Here is a 20,302-nt window from a genome sequence, read left to right on the forward strand (position 1 = left end):
TCTGTTACATATACATTTCAGTATTGTTTTAATTTTGCTATTTGCACAACACACAAAATAAAGCGTCACACGGTCAAAAATCAGTTTGGGTTAATCGTTAAATGGAAATTCATACAAACAATTTCGACTAGAAGTATTTTAAAATCAAATAAGATATGATTTTCCATAATTGTTAATCAGAACTTCTTTCCATTCTGAGTCTAATGCAGCGCCTTCCAACTTTTCCCTTATGGCGACACCGTATTAGTACACACAATTTTACGCAACACCCATTCGATGTTTTATTCCAGTTCAGAACAGAAATCCATCATTGTACAGCATGTGAAATCCATTTTCAGGTTTCTCAATTTCTGGTTCTTACAATATTAAGAACAGACATATTGTTAATATCATTGAAAATTATTCGTACAAAATTGTAGAAAGGAACATTTCGATCATTCTGTTAATGCACTGAACGAAAATAATTATATTTATGTTGTTTTTTCACAGGTTCTTCATTTGTTTAAAATTTGAAATTTACAACAAAAAATAAAATCTCACGACACTTAAGTTGGAAAGGCCTAGTGTAATGTATAGAAAAGCATTCGTTAACATACGACAAAAAAAAAAAAAAAAAAAAAAAAAAAAAAAAAAAAAAAAAAAGTAAATGACACACAGAGCGAAAAAATGCGTGATTGAACCAAGACTCAAACCTGGAGTCTTTGACGTACCCTACTGATGCGTTAACCATTATGCTATCTAGTCTGCCTCCTGAACAGCCATACATTCTCTGTGTTCATTCACTCAGACCACATGCTTTGTTGCACTACTTCTGTTGTGCTTGAGCAACTCAGTATCCACATTCAAAATACCTCTGACAGTTGAATTATACATCATATTGATAAATAGAAGAAACAACTGATTTTTAACACAGATTCTTCTGCAGGTGTGAATTCAATGATATACAAAGAGTAAGAGAGTGTACGGCTGTTCAGGGTGCGGGCTGGGTAGCGTAGTGATTAGCGTATCGGCCTGGCACGTCAAAGGTCTTGGGTTCGAATCTCGGTCCAGTCGTGCAATTTTTTCGCTTTTTGTGTATCACAGAATTCACATCTATAGAAGAATTAGTGTGTTAAAAATGGGTTGTTCCGCCGATTTTGGTTATAATATTTTTGTCAAGTTGGTAGACAGTCTTCTAAAAAATGCATTGATTTGTTGGGCTCGATGAAACACTAACGCTATATTGCGACATACTCCACGAATTATAGGGAGTGCTGTTCTCTATGCTAGAAATTAATATAATATGGGAAGTGATTCTGCAGACCAAAATATGAAAAAATATTAATGTAAAAAATGCGGTCGTAAATTGCAGTTTCAAAGTTGAGAAGCTGCCGAACCAAAAGTTAAGCGACTTGAGGGCGGTGTTTCTTCGACAAATAATCAGCGTATAATTTACAACAAGTTGCAGATGGTAAACATACACAATGATTGAACAAAGAATTCATCCAACGGACGTGAGGGATTACTGAGTAGTTTAATTAATCGCATAGTGGTTTTGTACATTTACTAAGAGCTTAGTGTTCATTCACTCCATTATCGCCAAGATTATTGCTCACCTAGGGACATCATACCACTGTTACTACGAGGTACGTCACTAATACCTAACAATCCATGCAATTGAACAATCTGTGAGATTCGTTGCCTGTCTACATAGTCTGTCACTTTTTGATATGCAACTATGCATAACATTTAAAACTTCTACCACATTGAATCTGAGTACAATATCGACTTGTTGACAACGAATTTCTATTTGCTAGTGATGTGTTCTTTTCTCCGTGCATAAAATCTACCCATCTTTACAAACATTTGAGACTTTTGTGGGTTCCTCACATCCTCTCAAATCTCTTTCATGGTCATTACGTATATTTACTATCTACGGTCTTGGGTAGAATAGAATTGCTTTCTCTAACAAACTCCTGGATCGCGTTTACGACATGTTTCTATGAACATTTTTTCGTATTTTGATATGCAGAATCACCTCTCAAATTTCTGACACGATGTTTATTAACACCGTTTATATATATATATGATATACCAGATTCGGATATAAATGAGTTTTTATATCACAATCTGTTACTGAATTTTGAAATTGAGAAAACAACTGCAGCGATTCATAAGGCTCTCAATTCCATCCCAGAACAAAAACAGCTTGTGTGTGTGTGTGTGTGTGTGACGACGACGTATATATTCGTTCTTCCCTCGTTAGTGTGGCTCTGAGGTATATCCGGCCTCTTTACAAAGTGGCTACCTGGCGAAGTAAAGGGACCAGAGCCTGGTGGTGACTATACACCCACAGCGCTCAAACAAGCGTGGAGTCTTTACATTCATATAGCTCTAGGGCTTACATGGTCTCGCCCTGAAGGGAGGGGGGGACGACCTTTAGGAGGGAAGTTTCAGCAACATTCAACCGTTGCCCACTTCGTACGCGATATGGACAAGATCTCACCTTACGCCACAATAAACGCTAGTTTTGTTAAACGAACAGGCTATTGCAGAATTAAGTTGACATTTTTAAGATCAGGAATAGTTAATCATGCAAGTGCCCTAATAGTGATGTAAGGATTTGCCTTTATCATGAAAACTGGTTCCTGGCACGAATTTTTTTGAATCAGTGCATGGTCAGTTTTGAAGTTGGGTCTATGACCCCATTCCCTCGACAAATTATGATACGGTTTTGCCGCATTGTTCCAGTTTAAAATTATGTAAGTCTCTATGGCACTATGCGTTATATTCATTATTTAGCACTTCTTACAACTCCTGAAGAAAGGAAAAAAAAGTAAGTTCTTCTGGCGCAGTTTGTGCTTATTGAAAATAACCAACTGGCATTATCTACTGTTCCACCGCTGACATACACTCTGATGGAGTTATGTGTAGACATTATCCATTTCGATAATTTATTTTCGAACTATATCGGTCGAGCGAAACTGTTCTACTCAAAAATGTCTAACATTAAAAATAACAAGGGAGAAGGGGAGCAGAGAAGTGGGGGGAAAAAAATCTTAAATTATAGCACTTCAGTAATTTAGAAGTATAGTGAAATAGTGTCCGTAATTTCCTTCTTGAAATACTTTTTATAAGTGAAAATCTCAAGTTTCTAAATAATAATATATTAAAGACACTTTTTTTTTTTTTTGCTTTGAAGTATCTCTAGTGTATATTTTTTTTTTTAAAAAAAAAAAGGTAAACAAAAAATAGGAATAATAACATTATCTCTTTCACCATTAATAGCGAAATAAGCGCTGCTATGTAAACAATAAAAATACATTTGAAGATATCTAGTGAAGTAGCCTGTTCGTACGACAATAATTGTCTTCTGTGTTTTGGTTAAAATTTATTTTATATTTCCATCTGTACTGCTATTTTTAAGAATTGTTTTTAATTACCTTTTTAGAATACTGTAAGAGCAGCATTTCTTTACTATTGCCATTTAGATTAAAATATTTGATTTAGTGTGTACTTAAGGATATGACGATGCATGTTTATAATTATTAGTAAATTTACTCTTTTTATTTATTGCTTCTAATAATATACTATTAACTGTGCTATTTCGGTGTTCCCTGCGAACAGTAGATAGGAGAAATTCAAATGCAATCCGTATCACTTCTCAGAATTTCTTTTTGCATATTAACAAAATAGTGCAAGAGAAAATTTGAGAAGTGAGGTTGATTCCACGTGAGTTCCCCGAATCTGCTGAGGAAGGTGTCACGAAACACCTATATAACACAGTTCATTATTATTGCACATTAAATATTAGACGCAGTAAATTAAGAGAGCACGTTTACTAATTGAAATAGTACTTATTTACATAGTGTGTACTGTAATACAAATTACGTAAACTTAACGAAAATTTCTAAATTATTTTATACAGTCGAAGGAGAACAATACGTTGAAGACAGCTCAAAATGAGTTGAATGAAGTGAAATCTCAGAACGTTGCACTGAAGGCAATAGAAGCGGAATACCGAACTTTGTCAGCGCGGGTGATTTCGTTTGAGGAGGAGATAGAAACGTTGAAGAAGAAAGTTCAGCAGGAAGTGGATGAAAAAATGGATCTCGTTAACGAAAAGGAAAAGGTTGAGAAAGAGAAGAACTCTGAAATCGAGAAGATGAATAAAGAGAATGGAAATTTGAAATCTGAATTGAATAGGTTGAATGAACTGATAGCAGTAAAGGAAAAGGGCGCCGAAGGTAAGTTGCTCAAAAAAATATCTCTGTCTGCAAAACATTGAATGCTGTGTTCTCGTGATATTACTAATCATATAAATAATGCGATACGATATAAATGTAGATAAGTTTTAGCATGCCACAAAACTCAATATGACTAAATGATTTATGTCTATATTTTTCCCTCACTCACATTAAACGCCATGGCAATATGATGCTTAGTTGTGAAAGTTTATATTCACAGTATTACCTAACAACCTGTTCTTGAATTTTTATATAGTTTTATACATGGATGGTATCTACTTCAGTTTAGTACTTTTAGTGTATATTTTGTCAAATAAACCAAAAAAATTGAAGTTGTTGACAATATATTGATGTAGGCTGTAAGAGACATTGGAAATTTTGAAAATTTTCAGTTTATGGATATGGAAACATTCGTAAGTTTTTCTTGTCGCCTCCATCCGCTATTTTCTTATTTGTGGTTTATTTTTTCAATAGTTCACTGTCCAGGAAACTTACTCGAGAAATGTATCTTGAATTTAAAATTTGAATAAGAGGAGTGGCATTTGTGTGTGTATATATAAATAACAGTTTTTAATGTATAGTTAATAATTACACCCACATTGAATAAAAGTTTCTTTTAGCATCCATTAGTGAAAACATATTTGGTGAACTTACATAGCCGAAAGTCTGCAATTAAATTCCCTAAATTTTATCAAAACTAATGGAAGATAATGAACTTCAATGTAAGAATACTTCATAAATATCTAACTGAAAAATTTTAGTCTCCATTCAAAAGTACAAGTAACAATTTCGCAACGTTTCAGAGCTAATCCGGCTCCTTCACCGAGTGAAGGAAGTTTAAAATAGGAGTGTTAAAATATTAATAAGTAGAATACTTAGCCTGCTGATTTAAAAATAATCTATAGACAGAGCTGCGTCGGAGTCTAGGCTACATTCTTTTGCATTTTTTTCTCTTTTGGAAGAGAGTGTACGAGCATGTAGACAAGACTATGATACAACTCCGTCTATAAGAGGATTCTTAAATTGACTAGCTGTAAGTATCCAATATATTTTTACCAATATTTTAACGTTCGTTTTAATCCCTTCACTTCATGAGAAAGCCCGATTGGCTCTGAAACGTTGTGAAATAATTATTTGCACTTGTGAATGTGTAGTCTGACATTGTTTCAGTTAGAGGACAATCGACCTTAATTTATTTTAGTTGAGCTCATTATTAACTTTTTGAGTCACGCTAACCGAACTACTAATCAGATTTCACCTTACTTCTGTATTAATGTCTAAGGAAGTATTTACATTAATTTAAGATGAGCACTACAAAAGTATTTGACAGAAGATTATTTTTAAAAATTTTGAGAGCGAATTATTCACTTCACCTTTCGAAAAATTTCAGTGTCTGAAGCATGTATGTAAATCTTGTTAGGAGAGGTGTGAAATACAGATTACTATATACAGTTGAGAAAGAACCACAACTCATTCCTTCGTTGTTTTTTAAATAATGGAATTTACTATTTTTTTTTTCTCTTATCCTATTGGCAGCTACGTTTACTAATATTTAAATCAACAGATGAAATCTGATTCTACCGAAATATTTTTTAAAACTATTGATTTATGATGATGATAGATTTTAGTTTTCATGTTAAATTTTTGAAAATTTATTTTCTGTTGTTGGATACATCACCTACTGCAATAAAGAAGCATTTAATTTCAAAGCATCATTTTACAGTCTTTATTGTCATTCGTTTTAGTCATAGATATCTCATGGGTTGCTAATATTGTAAGAAATAATAATCCTTGGAGTCAAAGCTATCTTGATAGTGTATACAAAGAGTAAAGAATCTTTACTGAAGACCATTATTTCAGTACAAAGTGTGAAAACTTATCACTTATTGCCTTTACATATACTCTCCACTACAATAGATAAATATCTTACTTTTCAGAAAGCTGAGAATTATTCAAATGCAATTTTATCAAAATATGAATTTTTCAATTCAGTAACTTCGGTGTGGCGCCGACGATATTGTTTTACATTAAAATTATCAGCCACTTTCAGTTCACTGTTAAAGTTTATATTTACATTATATATTTTCAGAACATTTGAAAACTAAACTCGAACAAGAAAAAGCTATGCTTATCCAGGAGCATGACCAAGATCGAAATGCATACCAAAAACTTATTAAAGAATATAATAAACTTGAACTTCAAAAAGAGAGTTTGGAGAAAGAAGTGATGAGATATAGAAATTCATCATCGATGAAAAAGACTCATGAGAGATCTTATTCCAACGCAAGCACACTCAGTACACAAGATGCGCAAGAGGACGCTATGAGTGCTACTTCTGAGGTACCTGATGAGGTATGTTGATTAGTCTTGTGTATTTATTTATTTATTCACATTAAATGGCAGTATTAAACGATTATTATCATGACTTTTAATTTTAAACTATGAAATATTTTGATTTGAAGTTACAAGCTGTTACCAATAAAATTTATAGGAAGAAGTTGTCGATTTGAAATCTATTAGCTAAAGTTAGTAATGTTACAAGAAAAGATTTTCAATGGTTGTGAGAAATAACAGGTAACAGAGTATATATATGAAATATACCTTAAGTGCATGTAAAATACACACTTGTAACTTATCTCAAATATGACACTGAAAGAAGGTTGAGAATAAATTAGGAATAATATCAAAATACAGAAAATGTCCGAAATACGTCTAGCATATTTAGATATAATTATCTTACTATTCTTTAAGATAAACCGTTATCGTCAATAATGGTATCATTATTTAAAATATCAAATTCCTAGTTTTACAGTGTGTCCGAAAAAGAATAGACTCGAACGAGTTTGTTGCCAAGCACTCATTTTGCTCACAGCAATCAAATTGTATTTGTTGCTTTCCTCAAGTAATTCGTGTTTGTCTGATGCTTAACAAATGTGACATAGCATAGCAACTTAAGGAGAGGCAGAGCCTCCGAAACTACATTTAATTCTGAAATAAGTTGTGCAAGCTGTCGTTGTTGTCAGAAAAGAGGACCATAGAGCAGAAAGTGATGTGGTCGTTTTTAGCAGTACACCAGTCCACAAATTGGATTCAACACCGAGTCAGACTTGAATTGAACAAGAAATCAATAATCGTCCCCGCTTGCCTAGTGGCAAGTGTGCGCGCGATTTGTAATACACTTTGGACCGGCTTCGGTTATTAGTATGAGACCATTGAACGCATTACAATGGTTCAGATGATATTTTAAACCGAAGGTTCATGTCTCCTATAGCTTCTATGATGAAAAGGAAGGCTAAATTTCAACAAACAAAAAACCTATGAAATATATATCCGGTAGTGTTCAAACAGATCAAAGTAGCTGGTGTACTTGAGAGAAGAAATATGCCTGAAAGGTCGCAGAAACCGTGGAAAAGATCAAATCATTTTGGGTTAAGAGCCCAAAGAAGTTAATTCCACATCGTAATCAGTGTGGAAAGCGTAGGACGTAAGGTACTTTGAATCTAACTTAATGAAAAAAGTTTGTGAGATTCATTTCATTGTAGTCATTTATAAAAAGTTAATATTTAACATTAATTGGTATATGTATTGTATATGAATATAATTGGGAACTATAATAGGTCTGTGTAAAAATTTAAAATTTTCTTACCATACACATTATGGACCTCTTGTTAGTAACATGACAATATACTCTGTTTGTTTAAGACTTGAATCATGGGTCTAAGTTGTCAGTAATAGATTGTTCTTAACGAATAAAGTATTCTGCAGTTGTTCAGAAGCGTTCTTTTTGATTAACATTGGTCAGCATCTGGAGCAAGACAGAAGGCGGCTGTAGCATGCGGCATTTATGCAGGATATTAAAATGTGGTTTCGAAGGCGAGGAGTTCGAAGACATGAGCCCATTTTTTGATCAACAAGAGACCACAACTTAATACTCGTATCATTATTGTGAAGTTACATTCAAAATAGGCTATTAGGTGAATTGAGCTCAACTGTAGCTAATGTATCTCTGATGCAGTTGTTACTTGAGTCTGAAATGAACTTGAAGTTCATTTCGATAGTGCAGTGCTATCAATGGGACACTAATTTAAAAGTAGTCAACCATGGACAGAAAGACTTTGTTGGAGACTTGAGTAAAATCAAATCCATTGATGTTCAACTTACGTATTAGAATAAACATTAAAATCTTACTATCAAAATCTTTTTCGGATACCCTGTATGTTTAGTGAGCCTAAGAGCAATCAAATGAGATGGGAAAAGTATATTCGGTTTAAGTTTGTATGATTTCTGCTATGTATATACTTTCATACTGACACCTTCATTGAGGTGTCAACTATATCTTTACATCTTACATATACAAATAAAACATTACACTGTTAATTCCGTAGGATTTTGGCTACAGTTCAGTTCGATCAACATCAAGTGCCTTATCTAATAATAGTGTTGCGAGGTTACAGACCGTGGAATGGATTCAGGGGATGAAGTCTGGAGATGCTAGTCCAGAAGGAAAACTGTTGACAAATCAGGTACTGCTCGAATATTTTTACATTCGTTAACTTCACTGCAATTGAATTGAAATTGTGTTTTATTCTTTAAAATCCTTTTAACCCATTTCACATGCCTCTACTAACATTAACACATAGACAGTAATAGATAAAGATGATAAGAATATATATATTTTAGATCAGTTAATAACGTAAGAAAGTTAAGGAAATTATTCAATTTATCATTCTTTAGTGATTGGAATACGTAATCTAATAGATTTCGCTTTTGCTTTAAGATACTTAAAAGCAACCACCTTTTTTCTATGATATTGGTAAAATAAGCATTACGGAATAAACGCTTTGTGGCAGTGTTCCCTTTTATTAAGTTCGTACATCTAATCCATACTTTATTATATTAAACAGTACTTGTTTTCAGTTTCTACTCCTCACAAAATTTCGAACAAATGTATGTTAATGTATTTTATCTGAAACAGATCGAATGAACTTCGCTAGGTATTAAAGAATGAGTTGTGTTATTCGTTTCTACAAAATATTCAGGGTCTCGAGCTCTATTCTCAAGGAATATCCAATATTAGTTATTGAATGTAGTTCTGCGCGTGAAACTAAACAAAGAAAATATTTCATCTTCCGTAGTAACTTTCAGTATTTGAATAGGGATACGTTTAAAGTACTATTTAACTATATTGTTTCGGTGTTCCGTAACACCTTCCTCCGCAGATTGGACAACTCACTGGCAATTCATTCCACTTCTTAGAATTTCCTCTTGAACTATTTTATTGATACGATCTTGTAAATTACTTGCAGTAGAATCCACTTTTTTTTTTTGGGGGGGGGGGATTGTTATTGCTGTGGAAAACTTACGTAGATTTTTATAAGACTTGCATAATTTTGTGCTAGTATCACCTTTCACTAACAACAATCACCAGTGTAGTAAAAAGGATGAAATTTAAAATATAATCGGCATTATCTGAGGTCATGGACCAATGTTATCTCGTATAAAACTGATAACTGTTACGTATTTTAGATTTGAAATTACGGATATAAAAGATTTTATCAATTTAGGTCATAGCATCGCTTTAAATCATCATCTTAAACCTTAGTATAGTGTTATGGAGAATAACATAAAGATATATTCACACATATATTTGTGATAAATGATTTATTATGAGTTAGATCGCAATCGTACATACTAGGACCTGTCGCGTAGTTCTGTACTGTTAATATCTGGAGGTTCTATGCGGCGTAATGGGGAAGTATTTTTTTTCTATACGAGTTGACCTTGCATGATGGTCTTGTGTTCCTGCTAACTGCTTAATATGGAATCTGGTTCTAGTGTAGTTTCATAACAGAATGTGAGTTTTAAAGATCATTCTCTTGTCCTTGCTTTCTTAGGTTGATGTTGACGTTGGATTAGTGTTGAAGCTTCAACAGAAGCTGAAAGAAGTTGAGAAGGAGAATCGACGTTTAGAAAAGAGAGTGGAAGAGCTAGAGAAAGAAGATAGTCCAACTGAGGATGTTTCTAGAGCACAAGATAGTATTCGGGTAAGTATCTAAACTTAGAGTATTGGTCTAATTTAGTGTTGCTTCGAAATTCATTGTTTAAGTTTTAGAGAAAGAAAGAAACTAAATGTATAGTTTTCTTCCATAATATTGATTTTAAATAGTTTTTCCTTATGATATATATACATGTCATAAATATAATAATATATTTAGAAACTATATAATAAATTCAGTGTCAAAAAGACAAATGCTTGCTGCAATGGTTCGATACACACAACAAAGCCCAAATGTTAGATACCCAGCTCTGGATTTGTGGATGAAATGAAATCATAAGGTCTTGGAGTAATATACTCTGAACTTGAGGAAGAAGAGTTAGGGGGGAAAAATGGTTAAGGGATGCGGTGTATTAAATTGCCAAAAAAATTCGGAAATCAAAAGTTGTCATTTATTTTGATAGAGGGAAGAAGGGTGTCTTGATCCAGGAGTATATTGGACGTACCTCTGACCAGAAGGAATATAATATGTACTCCCCTTACCAAATAAACAATTTTGACAGCAATGTCTTGGACCATCTTATACTTTTAGATGGGTGTATAATTGCCAGAATAATAATTTGGCAGTTTTTGGCAGGAGTTCACATTTCAATATAGTTTGGAAGGATTTTACTGGAAAACTTTGCAATCATAGATGGGTTAATAATTGTTTAAAGAAAATAGTTAATTTAGAATAGGTATTTTGACTCACCCTCTAATTTCGGTTTATTTTGACCTGTGCAAGAGTACCCCTTTCAAAATTTGATACTAACAAGTCAGAATTCAAGGTTTAATTGTGGATAGTCATACCAAATAATAATCCTTTGAGAGTAGTCAGGGTGTTATATTTTGGTAAAACATACCTTCTTCTTCGTGTTATTATCATCATAATTTTTGTTTTGCTGTTGTTGTTGTTGTAATAGTAGTAGTATCAATCTCTGGCAATTGTTTTGTATGGAACATACCTAATGGATTATATGTAGTCCATAGTTGTATATCTTAATTTTGGGAGATGATGACCACCTCTTTAGCTGGGTGGTTTCTACTCTTGGATTATTTATTGTTTGTGTAAGCAGATCGTTATTTTTTGCTAGAGGTACAAATTTTCCAATTGTTAACCATAATTTTCTCGGATTCGGAAATGAAGTTGGATGTTCCGGGATTGTAATAAATGTTTTTTTAACTTCCTGTTCATAGCTTGTACGCTCACTGTTCAGAAATGATACGTTTGCTTCGTCATTTCACGTCTCAGTCTCCATTGTAGGGAACGTTCAAATTATGAAGAAAACGAAGTGAGGTATTTAGCGTAGATACACTGTTCTTGACTATACAGCAATATATTGTAGTTCTCGAAATGTAATGAGTAGTAAAGTGGAGACGTTTTAATATTTTGAGAAATTGGTCTATGTTTGGATGATTATGTTGATTATGAAGACAAGTATTGTATTAGTGTGGAAATAGCTAGTGGTGAAGAAAAGCGATGAATTACTGTAAGCTCATACGATTATGGTGAGCTTACATCATAGACATGATTACCGAATTTGCCTTTAGTCTTACAGTATTTATTACCTTGATTGCAATCATTTCTTATCAGTTCAATCATCATCATCTGAAGTAAAGAATTCTAGTTATGGCGCTAGTGATTCAGATGTTATTGTACTAAGATTTTAAATAAACGTGTCTTCGTGGTTTACCAACCACTAGGAATTTAAGACGGTACGAAGTATTTTCTAAACAATTCCCAACCAAGAATATTTGTATGTCCTCATCGAGTCAATCACAAATTAGTCTACAATATTTGGTCCTTGTACTTTGTATCGTTAATGTACACAGTTCCTTTATGATCTCACATGATTGCACTATCTCCACTATCTCGTTGTAAACGATGAAATAGTAATTCTGTTTTTTAACGATACATTTATGTATATCAGTTAATATGTCTTGCTTAAGACTGTCGTCGTTCACGTCAATATCAGGTTTTATCGAAGGAAATGCAATAGGTATTGTTTGTTCTTGTTTACGTATCAAAACAGATATTTTTGAAGAATTCTATTGTACTGATTCCATTTTTCATCATCACATGCGTACAAAATATTCAGTATAGGTTCCATTTTCTAGTAGAGATTCGATTCACGTTTTTCCTTCACACTTGTTGGTTCATGCATTTGTTGAAGCATTTCCGGAGATACTAAAACAACTTTCTTGCTATTGTTTCAAGATTGTTGTTTGAACATTAGACATGGTAATACTCCTGTTAAAATAGGTGTAAGTAATGCCTGCAAGAATTTCCTTGTTGTTAACGGTTAAATGTTTCTCTGTTTTCCAACGTTTTTGCTTTATCCATAAGGTAGCGGAGCGTGTAGTTGTAACGTTTCAATCTTGCTTTCTGCATACTTATCAACGATACATTGCATTTTAAGACATTATAACAACAATCACAAATATCAGTGAAGAGTCTGTATTGGGAATTATAGCTTTATGTAATCTAGGTTCGGCGTTGTACAATGCACGTAGACCAACGTGTTTCATTGTATGTTATATCTAGTAGACCGCCATAATTATGATGTCCAGGATAAGTTAAACATATTTTGTCGGTACGTAAGTGTAATGTTTCGAGCTGTCGCGTCGGGGAAAATATTTGTACCAAATCGTGTTTCACCAGTGTGTCTTGTTTAAGATCAATCAACAAGCAACCATAAGGATTTTTAGTTTTATCCGTGTAATTTTTCTGCAGGAATAGTGTATGTTCAAGCATGTTTGATTTGTGATTTATCATGTAGATTTTAAACAACACCAAGTACGAACAATTTAAACTAGTTTGTTTGCTTTGATGTAATTAAAATCACACTAATGTTTCGATGATGTGATCAGTTGGTGAATAAGTCAACAATATAACTATTCAATTCACGCATATGATCGTCTATAATGATGAGGTATGGTCCACTTTGTGGTTGAAGATCTTCAATTTGTGGAAGTTCTTTCTGAAATTGAACTGAAATAGGCATCATTGTACATTCACGTTTTGCTATTCTATATAATACCAATATGTCTGAACTAAAATTTGTATTTACAGTACTAGAAAGATAGGAAAGCAATCGTTTTACAAAATAGTTTTGCCACATCCACTTGCTCCAACGAGAATACATGTGAATAGATGTTTCCACTGTATTCATGATTATAGTAACCCTAGTAACCCATTTTTCGCTGACGTTGCAGATATGCACCATGTAGAAATAGTTTTATACCTTATGCAATTTTAATAAGTTTAATCTAAATATATATGATTAACATCTAGCAGTATTTTTTTCACACTTGGCAGCATTGTTTACTTTCTTCAGCAAGTAATTTATGTGATTCGTCTCTTCAGTTTCTGTAGTATTCGGCACGTGACAAAAATTACACAGTATAATTCCAGTAATGGCGTTACACTTTTAAAAATAGTACTGTATCATATATGCAACGTCAGCAAAATAGGGTATGGAAATTGTTTTGCACTAGAGTGAGTTTGTCACTTTGTTTGCTACGTTTCACTGCAAAGTGTGTCTGTAAAGCAATACCGTACACTTTAGAAGCGTTACATGATCTTGCTAAATACCTGAATACTAATGAACAGTGTAACCCTACAAAGAAAAATATTCGTCTAGTATTTGCATCAACGACGAACCTATCCGTTTCAGACAGAAATTCTGAAGTATAGCTTCGTTTGATGGGTTTGATGGTGCATAATACATTATGTAAGGAGCTTAAAAGGCGCCTGAAGAAATGCTTACTGTTAGTGAATGATCAGGTGAAAATGTTGCTATGCTGTTATTCAAGGTGATAACAGATTCCTCTGATTATTTTGACAATTTCTCTACATCGCATTCTCTTCTGTGACATATGAAACAATTTGGGTTTATCGCATCTGGAACTGTAAGAAAAAACAGAACAGATAGATGTCCTTCAGAAAATTGTGTAGCAAGGAAGGACAGAGGGTATCGTGATTATAGATGTGGCACGAGAAATGAAGTTTTGATAGTAAGCTGGAATGATAACTCTGTGATGATATTGGCATCAACATGTGATACTTTTACAATCAGTTGAAATAGTTTCCTAATATTTCTGTTCAAAGAAGATTTAAATGTGTATTTAGCATAAAGAAATATAATCAAAATATGAAACGTGTAGACCTACTCGATAATTTGGTATCAATCTCAGAATATGTATTCGTGGTAAAATAAATAAATAAATAAATAAATAAATAATAATGAATAAAGATAAAAACTAACTAAATAAATAAATATAAAATAAATGGTGTCTGAACTAAAGCAAATTAAAATGTGAGTCGTCCTTTCCAAGTTTTTGTTTTTAACAATTATACACACATCTAAGGGCGTAAGATGGTCAATACATACTTGTCAAAATTGCCAAATTAATAATTGTACACCCATCTAAGATTACAAGATCATCCAAGGCACCGATGTCAAAAATTTCCAAAGTATTACTGTGGTAAGTTCACACCTGTCTAAGAGTCCAAGATAATTCAAAACACCCTATGAATTTTATTTATTTATTTATTTATTTATTTATTTATTTATTTATTTATTTATTTATTTATTTATTTATTTATTTATTTATTTATTTATTTATTTATTTATTTATTTATTTCAGTTACGCACCCTATCAAGTCTAGCTAAAGTTACTCATAGTTGAAGGTACTCATTTCAAAATATGACCTTGAACTTTTGACCTTAAAAAAACTAATTTTGCAGTTGCGCATTCTTTCCCTCCCAGTTTTGACCCTGCATGATTCTTACAAAACTGGAAATCAGGAAAACCCCGTGAAAGTTAAGGGAAACGAGATATGAAAATAACAGCGAAAGTGGTATTTAACGTGGAGATCAGAGGAATTAGGGATTTTGCTTAAATTTTATTTTCTATTTTGCATATTTGAGATAAACCGATATTTCAAACACAGCAGTCCAGTAACTCAAATGAAGCAAGCCTGAAACAAATCTAAGTAATTCTGTTACTTAGTAAATCAGTTAAAGTTTTGTATAACTTTTTACATTTAACGAATATGTAAGAAAATATTATTATAATAAATTTTAAACAATAAATAGATACAACTATTAATGTTACTAGCTTTAATGTAGTGCTGCTTTGCTATCACCGGTATTTGACAACATTTATGTTTTTCTTTTTTAGATTTTAACATCGTACACTTATGCCGAAAATTATTTTCACATGTCTATAAATATGTTGTTGTAGGAATATAATTTGATAACGAATTCGCCGGGTATAATAGTATGTGTATAATCGGCTAAGGCACTATGTGGCAAATTTTATGTCAAAAGATAGTAAACAAGAACAATAAAATGAAAAAAACTTTCTTGTCCATTTTGCAACATTTTGTTCTACTCATTCTAATTTTCGTATTTGTAATTCTTTTCCTAAGAAATTTACCACAAATATACATTTCCCGATTATATACACAGTATCAGTATTGAAAGTACCCTGCAAAATCATTATGGAATTATACTTTTACACGAAGACAGATATGCGACAATCATTTTGGACATAAGTGTACATAATATAATTTTGAGCATTTAACATTAATAATAATTTTTTTTTAATTCAGAAAAAGAAAAATGGAGGTAAGAGGATTTGCATGATGAGCAATATCCCTCCCCATAATCTTTATTATGTTACAGTTTTAAATACTTGCATTATGCAAAAATAAAACATTCTTTCATTATCACATTTTTATGAAATTTAGGTAGAAATTGAAATATCTCATTAAAGTAATTAAATGTTTCTCGTTCTATACTACATTTTTTAAATTCTGTTTCATTTTCTTTAAAATTGACTGAATCAGTATCTTGAAAGTTTTTGTGAAACTCTTAATAATACCTAATACAGTTGTTCATTGGGGAGAAGGATGGCCATTTTAAAGTATTCCATTAATATGTATTACTTAGAGATGTTTTATGGAATTTATTCAGTAGCTCAAATAGCAATTTCTCGGTTTACGTGTTTGCTTATCCACTGTTATTAACCAAGCCTTTATTTAGCTCTCATAATATAGGAGCCATTCTTCATTAGTTCATTTTTATCTTTTGAAATCTTGTGGGTGAGGGAAAATCCAGTTGGTCTGGCATCTGAAAATCAGGGAAAAGTCTTGAAAAAAAGAAGAATTATTTTGTAGAAACCCTGCCTCGTTTAATTTTTTATTTTATTTTATTTTTTATTTTTTTTACTACTACCTTAAGTCCAAAGTACACTACAACTGATACATTATTTTCAGCTGCAACATGTTTAAAAAAAAAACAACAACAAAAAACACTAGATACCAACTGTCCTAAATTGTCATCCAGCGGATACCAAATGTGTGGCATTGGGTGAAGCATATATTTACATTTAGACATGACAAAATTTATGCCATTACGTGTCGCAATATTTATGCAAGAAGAGACTGTCTAGCGTTGCAAGAAAATATTTCCAAAGGAATTATTCCTTGTAGAGTTTAGTTATACTGGTGATTTGGTGATTCATAGAGTTGCCACAAATATCTAAATGCTTTGTACATCTTCTGATGGAAATTGTTTATCTCTGTTTTCCATAACGATATACAACGCATATGGGCAGGACACCTGATCATTTCTCATTCACATGGATAAGTTGTCGGCCACAGCAAGATCATAACTCAAATTTTATTACCAAATAGAAAAGGAAACCATAATTAAAGTTATATTTTTGCAAATGCACCAGTGAAAAGCGCTAATTTCCAGTCCTAATGAATTTATATTTTCTGACATTATTTTAAACATCATAATGTATGAAGGCTGGAAAGATTGCAGAGAGGAAAATGAGAGAGTTCTGTTCCGTCACTAACACAGTCTCCAACAATGAAAATTGCGTCTTAGGACGATAGGTCAATATGCTGGTGATTCAGTGCAACACAATTGACAGTGACGTCATAGCATAGATAAGGTGTGTCCACACATGACTTAAGATACCTACAATTTCAAAATTGATAGCATGTATTCCGTTCAGCCTTCTTCTTCTTCCTCTCTATCATATAAATAAAAATGAAAATGATCTTGTCTGTAACTCCATCACGGCAAATCGGTTGAACCATTTGAAATTAATTTTTGAGTAAAGTTAGTACCTGTTTCGAACTAGTTTCTGTCATTATGATTAAACTTCATATCCTAAGGGAAAGAAGCGGGAAATGTAAAATTTATGCCAGAAACAGAATATCCCACGGGCTCTCAAATTGGACAGCGAAACTTGGAATATAAATTCTTTATTAGAAATAAATTGATACTTCTCGCAGCTTTTTTAAATAATTTGTTTTTAACGGGATAATTTCTATAGTTGTTTCTTCACATTCAAAATCGACGTGGTTTGTCTCGTTATTACAGAAAATGACTGCACCGTTTGAAATGAAAGTTTGTGTTAATACTCGAACTGGATTTTTTTTTTCACGTCACTTTCACTAAAATGCGTATCCTACGAGGAGAACGGGGGTCTTTGCCAAAACTAGAATATCTAACGAGCTTTTCATGTATTGCTGATGAAACTCAGAGTATGAATTCCTTATATAAAAAGATTGTCGAAAATTCCGCTTCCAAGGAGAAAATGAAATATTTTTTACATTATTTTAATTTCTTACTTTAAGTTCATAAAATAGCGAAAGTGGAAAAACGGTTGAACAGTTTAAAATTGTTTTGAATATAGTTACTACTACACAGACTTAAATTTCATCATTTTACTTTGAATGAAATACGTATCCTAAAGAAAGAAAGTATGTTTAACAATTTTCGCAATCACACTTCAACTAGTTTTTAATATAATGAAGAAAAATCCAAATTTGATTTGAAATCGAATCTTTGAAAATTCTGTGGAAAACAGAGAAATGAATAGTTTTTTATTATAGCGGATTATTCTTTAATTAATGTCACTTTATTGTTACTCTGTGGTTTCCTAAATTGCCCTCTTAAAAATCTGCTAGCCGTGATGCATTACACTTTTTCTTTACATTGGTTTTACACTGAGTAATTTTAAATGATTATCTTGACATTTGAGACATTGCAGTGGCAATCTGTTATTTCTGTAGGAATGAAACTTTGGTTTTTAAATCCATAATATTAGTTAACCTAAGATGAAACTTAATGTTCCTGTGCACTTTTCAATGTTAACATTCTAAACCTGCTAATGTTGTAAAAACTATTACTATACAAAAATAAATAAATAAATAAATAAATAAATAAAACTTCTTTCTTCATAAACATACTCTATATTATATATAATGAGTGAAAAAATGCATGACTGGACTAGAAATCGAAATCGGATGTCCTGTTTACTGTGCCGATGCTTAAGCACTACATTACCTAGTCCGTTCCGTGAACGGTCACATTCTGGTACTCTTGAAGTCGATGGTCAACCAATCAGACTACATGCACTTTTTCACCCTTTCTACAACTTGAATTTGCACCTTTGGAGGAATTGATGTGATAAAAATATATATAATATTCCACATTTCCGAAATGAGTAATTCGTACTAATTGGTATTATTCTTTAGCTGCAGGAATTGGAGATGGAGAATGCGAAACTAAACGACGATCTAAGTCGGTTGAGAGAGTCTGTTGTCAATTCAGCCGATGGAGGCAAGGAAGTAATGAGTAAGTTGGTTTCTGTTACTTCTGGAGTTAATGTTGTTTGACATGTATTTAAGAAAACTTCACGATTCTAGGAAACAGATTATTCTCTAAAATTGTTTTAAGTGCCACGAACTTTTGATGATTACGAGTGGGTTGTTTATTATTATTATTATTATTATTATTATTATTATTATTATTATTATTATTCCACCACACGGCACCAAAAGACATGAATTGTAATTTGAGGCTTTTCATGATAATGTATACCGAAAAATAGCTAATTTTAATTAATCCCAAATGAATCATAGAGGTGTTAAGCTGTGGTTCCTAATAAGTAGAGACCGGATGTTCAGGTAGCAAAACCATGGAAAATAGTTATTTGTAACTCAAAAAATATGCGCTAAAATCTAACTCGAAATAATTAACATAAACATTCAATGACATACAAAAGTTGGAGGTAAGCCATGCGTAATGTCCAAATAATCTACCTGAAAACATATCTGCCTGATCATAATTATTTGTCGAGAACATAATCCTAGAAAGAGAAGCTTCGAATTCTTTCCATGTGTGTCTAATAAATAAGTTATTTACATCATTTATCATTTCACACAGCAGTTCTGAGTTTTACAGAACTTTACACGCAATATTCCTTTAAAAAAAAAATCACTTTCGAATGAACGAATAGTATTAACTGTATTATAATTTAGTACATGTTGGTAGTCTGTCACAAGGAATCATTAGTCCTAATTACACATGATAGCAACATTTTTTTTTTTTTTCTTTCAGGTTACCAGCTAATAATTGTCTTCGATCGTACAACACATTTTGTTTGCAAAATCAAAAATCTTTCTATTTTCATTAGTGTAACTGAGGCATATTTAAAAAGCACTCAAGAACATATGAGTTGGTATATATTCGCTTTTGAGGATTTGGTCAATTGTTTTCAATTTTTCAAGTTCCTACAGCCAGAATAACTCGTTGACATTCCTCATGATTCTTTTTTTTTTTTTTTTTCATATGTCGGAATGGAGCGTGACCTTGATCTGGACAGATTTTTTCTTCATGTTATTTTTGAAACTTCTAAGAAGCAACAGGAACCTACTGAAAACAGATAGCTATGTAGTTTCCCAGTCAACTCCTGATTTTGAAGAAAATCCAAAGAATAGGCAATATTCGACATTCAAACAATAAAGTAGGCAATATAGTGCAAGACAGACAAATTTTGCTGAAGTTGAATTTTAGATCCGTTTTCAAAATTAACTTAAGCGTTTTTATTTTTAAGGAGTTTGATTTACCAAAACTTCGTATATTTATTCTGTCCGTGTGTCCGTCCGGGAGACAAAATTCTCAAATTACGTAATAGATTAGAATGAATTTTGTCCAGGGCGTAAAGGGTC

General features: G+C 32.4%; 1 protein-coding gene across 1 annotated transcript in view; it reads left to right on the forward strand.

The window, feature by feature from the left end:
* didum (dilute class unconventional myosin) overlaps positions 1-20,302 on the forward strand; it is a 295,555-nt gene that overhangs the window by 239,094 nt on the left and 36,159 nt on the right. The window contains exons 18-22 of the mRNA XM_081735899.1: positions 3,908-4,226; positions 6,316-6,578; positions 8,612-8,749; positions 10,121-10,270; positions 18,827-18,926. Of these exons, the coding sequence (XP_081592025.1) occupies positions 3,908-4,226; positions 6,316-6,578; positions 8,612-8,749; positions 10,121-10,270; positions 18,827-18,926 (970 nt within the window). The remainder of the gene's footprint in view (positions 1-3,907; positions 4,227-6,315; positions 6,579-8,611; positions 8,750-10,120; positions 10,271-18,826; positions 18,927-20,302) is intronic.

The sequence above is a fragment of the Thermobia domestica genome, chromosome 13 (genome assembly GCF_964235325.1).
Source record: "Thermobia domestica chromosome 13, izTheDome1.hap1.1, whole genome shotgun sequence".
NCBI lineage: Eukaryota > Metazoa > Arthropoda > Insecta > Zygentoma > Lepismatidae > Thermobia > Thermobia domestica.